The sequence below is a fragment of the Mesoplodon mirus genome, assembly GCF_964341445.2.
Source record: "Mesoplodon mirus genome assembly, chromosome: 9".
Lineage (NCBI taxonomy): Eukaryota > Metazoa > Chordata > Mammalia > Artiodactyla > Ziphiidae > Mesoplodon > Mesoplodon mirus.
Window position 1 is genome coordinate 83709330 of NC_138985.1, and position 6000 is coordinate 83715329.

A 6000-nucleotide genomic window follows, 5' to 3' on the forward strand; every position below is an offset into this window, starting at 1 on the left:
AGAGAGTGGCATGGACATATATACACTACCAAATGTAAAATAGATAGCTAGCAGGAAGCAGCCACATAGCACAGGGAGATCAGCTCAGTGCTCTGTGACCACCTAGAGGGGTGGGATAGGGAGGGTGGGAGGGAGACGCAAGAGGGAGGGGATATGGGGATATAAGTATACATATAGCTGATTCACTTTGTTATACAGCAGAAGCTAACACAGCATTGTAAAGCAATTATACTCCAATAAAGACGTTTAAAAAAAAAAAAGCAATCCTACAAGGGGCTTAGCACTGGTGCCAGAGGATGCTCCTTTGATCTCTAGACATATGACTACAAAAAAAAAAAAAACAACTGTGACATGAATTGACTTTACAATGATGAGACTGAGCCCTTAAATCAATAGAAGTGTGACTTTAAGGTTACATCTTAAACATATTGATACATTTAGCATTGTTAATATGAGAAAGATACTAAGTTTAAAATGCAATGTATTTTTACATCATTAAAATTATTTTTTGACTATTTGGAGGCTGATTACTTTGCTTACTAAACTGTGAGTAGGAACTCTAATTCATGTATATCACATAGAAGGCCAGTTTACTGATACTTTCTACAAATGTGGATTAGGCAGGAATTTAAGTGGGGGGTTGAGTTCTTAAGTAACTCAAGAGATTGCAACTTTTTAAAAAACTCTCTACTCAGCCCCCTAAGCAACTTTTAAAAAGCTCTACCCTGTTGATTCCTCAAAACGTAAATCTTGTCTTTTCCCCCCACTCTTCTTGAGGGCGTTGTGTTTTCCTTTCTGAACTAAATGTTTTTAGATTTGCTTTAGCATGTGAAGTATTTGTCTTTTCCTCACATTGGAATAATTCTTTCGCCAAACAAACTACCAGATAACCTGGAAACTGTTTTAATTTCCTAGGTAGAGATTTGAATGACTGCATAAAATTTATAATAATAATGTACGTGATTGCAGATGTATGAACACTTTTGAAAAAAGGTGAAATAGGAATTAATGGAGGGAATTCATAACTGATTTAAATCTAAGTATTGGGTACCAATATCATTTTAGAATAAGGTCCCCTTCAACACAAACATGCTTTTAAGAGGATACTGAGAATCTGAAGTAGGAGAAGCCGTAGGACCATAGGGTACAGATGATGTGATGTTAAAAGAAGTAGGCGGGCCATAGGAAGAGATTTGAGGATGCGGCCGACTCCTGGCTTCTCAGGGAGTAGGAGGATTTTTGCATTGAGAAATAAATCATGCACCTTTTGAAGTTATGCCTCATCTATCACACGTCTTCATATACTGATTAACTGCCTCTCTCAGCAAGAAGGATGAGCCAGCTTGCTCTCTCCACACAAAAGAAACCAGTTCTGCAGCTCATGAATTAACCCTTCTATTGCCAGGTAAACTATTTTTCAGGATAATGAAAACAAAGAAATAACATGTTTCAAGTGATAGGCTGGCAAAAATGCATGGTGATTATCTTCTAGCTAAACTTAAGCTAAGTTTATTACCTAATAAGATCTAAGATCATTACCTAATAACCTGGGGTGGCTGCTAAAAACTCAGAGGTGGCAAAGGATGTGGGAGTACACCAATTGGAACATTTCTCTGCATGCAGTCAGCAGCAGTTGGAATCCATTTGAGACATGGAAGGAGCCAAAATAGACACGGATTCACAGAAGACTATTGCATGCTTGATGTTTGGGAGAACTGAGTTGCCTCATTTCTCATGTAGGATTTTCTAGAGTAATGATTCTATAGTCTTAATGTGCCTACATATCACCTGGGGAGCTTATTAAACTACCTATGTTGATTCACTACACCTGGATGGGTCCTGAGAGGCTGCATTTCTAGCAATCACCCAGTCGGTGTGGCTGCTGCTCGTCTATGGACCACACCGTGAAGTAACATGGTACCAGAGGACTCTTAGCCTTAACTCATCAATCTTAACCCATGCTCCAAAGTATGTAACCTTCATTCTCCTTAATCATGTGGGGTCTCTGCATTTCTATAGCCTCTCCTGCTCTTAGCCCCAACCTTAGCCATACAAGATTAGTGGTGGCCTTCCCAGATGTGCTGTCACTAAATGTAGGTAGGTAGCTGGTGGACTGCAGGTCCAATTGTATTATCTTCAAACAACAGAGGGATTGCTTTATTAAAACCTGATATAGATTCAAATATATCAAAGAGAACAAGTAGAGAGAGTGGGAGAAGGCTTCATAACAATAAAAAACTCACCTAAGCATATATTTTCTAACTTCTTTGGCATGTGTAGAACATATTTTAGGCAAAAATATAAGAATGGATTTGCATGCAAGAATATATTCATGGTGTTAAGCAAGTAACTTATCCAGTTCTGCTGCTTAGATTGCTGCCCAAACAGGAAGCAGTGATGATACTTTACTTTTGTATATTTAGTTACAGGGCACTGTCACACGCATTATCTCTTTAATCCTTAGAATAACCCTCTGATATAGGTGTTTTTATTTTACAGATGAAGAAACAGAAACTGGGAGGTTCCGTGCCTAATTTCCCAGCTGATAGATGGCAAACTTTGGACTTCATGCAATGGTTCTCAGCCTTGGTTGCATATTGAAATTACTGGAAGAGCTCGAACAAGGATGATGCCTGGGTCCCAGCCTCAGACATTCAGAGGTAAGTGATCTAGGGAGTGGCCTGGGCATACGGATTTTTTAAAGCTTCCTGTTGAGTCTAATGCAGGATTTCTCAACCTAAATACTATTGACATTTGAGGATTATTCTCTGGTGAGGAGGGCCATCCTATGCTTTGTAGGATTTTTAGCAGCATCCCTGGCCTCTACCCTCTAAATGTTAGTAGCACCTCTCCAGTTGTGACAACTAGATGTCTCCGGATGTGGCAGAATATTCCCTGGGAGGTAGGATCACCTGGGTGAGAAGCACTGCTTAATGTACAAAGTTGTGAATGGATTACTGATAAATAGCTACATTATCAGCAGCGACTGTCAATTTGTATGTTAATTTATTAATTTAAATTAACTTTACTCATGTTCAGGGAGGTGGAACAATTCATCATATTTGCCTTTTCCCAAGTTCATCAAAATTAAGAGCCAAACCTTCCAAGTATTTTTAGAATACTATATTTATTTGATGATTATCTAATCTACAAAAACAAAAGAAAGTTCTGTTTATCTGTAGTTTTTAATCCACTCAATTACATTTTCTTAGTGTTACTACAGGCTGGGCCAGTATTTCCCAATCTTGCCTGAGGATAGGGATCACCTGGAATGCTTATTAGAACAACAGATTCCTAGGCCCTAACCCAGAACTACTCAAACAGAATTTCTAGGGAGAGGCTAGACAATCCAGATAATTTAACAAGTGCCCCCAGCTAAGCCTTATCATCAGGGAACTTTGGGAAAAACTGGGTTAGGCATAGGGATACAGAGAGAAACAAGACACAGCCCCTGCCCCCAAGGAGACATGTAAGCAAATAGTTATAATTCATGGTGGCAAGAGCAAAATTACAAGTGTGTAGATGCCTGGAATGCAGTGTACAGGTGGGAGTAACGAATCTTTTTTTAGTAGGGGAGACATTGCCCAGAGAAGGGCATATGTGAGAGATGTTATCTGTCTTGGATAACCAGGAGTATAAGGTTTAAAGGTTCTCTCCAGGTAGAGAAAATCAACAGGAGAAAAATCCTCCTGGTTTCAGTTTCTAGCCTTCTGGTTAAAATCCTCCTGGTTTCAAGCTTATAGCCATACACATAGTAGATGCTCAATAAATATCTATTCTTTGGTCAACCTTAAGTCCACAGCACAGCACCATAAAGCTCTCTTGCCAATGATTTCACACACTTAGTATTATCCCCAAATGAACATGAGAAAATTTTGCCTATGCTAGAGGTTTGCCAATAGATTAACATTTTGCACCTCATTTAAGCACCTCTCACTCAGATTCTTTTTCCTCAGAATTAACTTTCCTAACCTTGTCTGATAGGTGCTGATTTTTTTTTAAAAAGATATTCCAAAGCTCTTCTTAGAAGCTGAATTACTATGGGATTACTGTGTGGGTACTGTGTGTGCATAAAAGATGCAATAAGCTTCTACAGAGAATTAATGGGAACATGAATAGCATTTCCAGGTTGTGCAAAAGATCTACCTTTATTTTTTTATTTATTATTTTTATTTATTTATTTTTTTGCGGTACGCGGGCCTCTCACTGTTGTGGCCTCTCCCGTTGCGGAGCACAGGCTCCGGACGCGCAGGCTCAGCGGCCATGGCTCACGGACCCAGCCACTCCGCGGCATGTGGGATCTTCCCGGACCGGGGCACGAACCCATGTCCCCTGCATCGGCAGGCGGATTCTCAACCACTGTGCCACCAGGGAAGCCCAAGACCTACCTTTAAATGATGATGGCACTGGCACTGCAAACCAACCTGAAGATTTGGGGACATCTCCAAATGTTCCTTCTGCTCCTAAGGCTGCTTCCCAGGAAGACTGATAAGATGATGCTGGTTCTATAAGAAAGAGGCCGACTCAGATATAATCTCAGAATGGCTTTCTATAACTAACCACTCACCATTTCCTTTAGCCTTCTTTCTTACCTTTTTTTCACAGGATATATCATTCCCTGACATTATATTATTTATGTTTGTTCTTTCTTTTTCCCCTACTGGATTGTAAATTCCACCAGGTCAGAGACTTTGCCAGTCTTATTCACTGCAGCACTTAATAAGTATCCTTAATAAATATCCTTCATGCATAGTAGTCACTTATTAAACATCTGTTGAATAGTGAATAGGTTATGTGTTCATCTAGAACCTTAGCTTTCTTCTTTGTACACTCAACATGCTTGTCATTAGTTGTCAACATCTAACTTCTTTCTGGGCTGTAATGTTTATTACAGCAGGGAGAGTGTCTATCTTTTCTAATTATCCCCTGGGACTAACATGTAGTAGATGCTTAATAACTATTGAATTAATAGATCAATGAATGAATAAGTGAATCAACATAGAAGGCCAGAACTAAATGGCTTTAATCTCACGAGCTCTGTTTCTCCAGTAGTATGCTCACCATCAGCATAGACATTTGGATCAGTAAACTCCAGGACTGAACAGCCCTGATTATTAGAGCAATCAGCTCTTCCTGTGACAGTAATAAAACTAGAACAAAAGAAACGGCTAATGAGCAATAATCTTGCAACACTTCAGGTAATAGGAAAAAAGTCAAAGAAGAAAAATCCATATATCAGTGACAGGGAACCTGTTTGAAATAGTTGGCCAGTATAGATCAAACAGAGGGCCTTGCAAGCCAAGAAAAGTGGGTGTCCAGTGAGGAGATAGCAGAGGTATGGGAGCCCAGTCTAATGGTTTAGAGTGAGCCCCCAAAGCCCAATGGAAGCCATAAAGGAAGTCCTGTCACTCGAGTTCATGTTTACTATTCAGTAGTAAGCCTTCTACCATAGGAAGTCACTTCCAACCTCAAAAAGGATTCCACATGAAAAGAGGGCTATCTGTTCATGTCACCTTTGAACTAAAACCTGCTTTACGATCAGTATACAACTGCATTCTGGAATTCTTGGCTCTCGAAAAAAAAGCCCTCATTTTTTTTCAGAATAGTCATTGTTGATACCCTCAAATATGCCTTATGACATCCTTTTCCATTATGCCACACATGGAACGTGATAATTATTTGCATGGCACACTTGGTTATTAAAGAGACATGGCTGCTCCACCTGCCAACTCAAGGGTCCAGGACAGCAGTATGTTAGGCACACCTGGAACTCTTTTGCTAAGTAGCAATTAGGCTGAAGCTCACCGTTTAGAAGTTCTGTACTTGTGGATGTGTTATCAATTTCCAACGATCATGGAGGGATGACTTCATGCTAGGTTTTTTATTTATCCAAGAAATATTTTTTGAGCACCTACTGTGTGCCAGGCACTTTTCAAATCAAGGAACAAAACAGGGAATAAAACAAAGACCTCTGTCTCATGAAGGTTACATTCTAGTAAG

At 39.7% G+C, this 6000-nt stretch overlaps 1 protein-coding gene across 1 annotated transcript in view; it reads right to left on the reverse strand.

The window, feature by feature from the left end:
- The window catches only part of CTTNBP2 (cortactin binding protein 2), a 188890-nt gene extending 184276 nt beyond the window's left edge, over positions 1-4614 (reverse strand). Inside the window, exon 1 of the mRNA XM_082632187.1 lies at positions 4389-4614. Coding sequence (XP_082488313.1) covers positions 4389-4442 — 54 coding nt within the window. The 5' untranslated portion in view covers positions 4443-4614. The remainder of the gene's footprint in view (positions 1-4388) is intronic.
- Positions 4615-6000: the final 1386 nt, after the last annotated feature.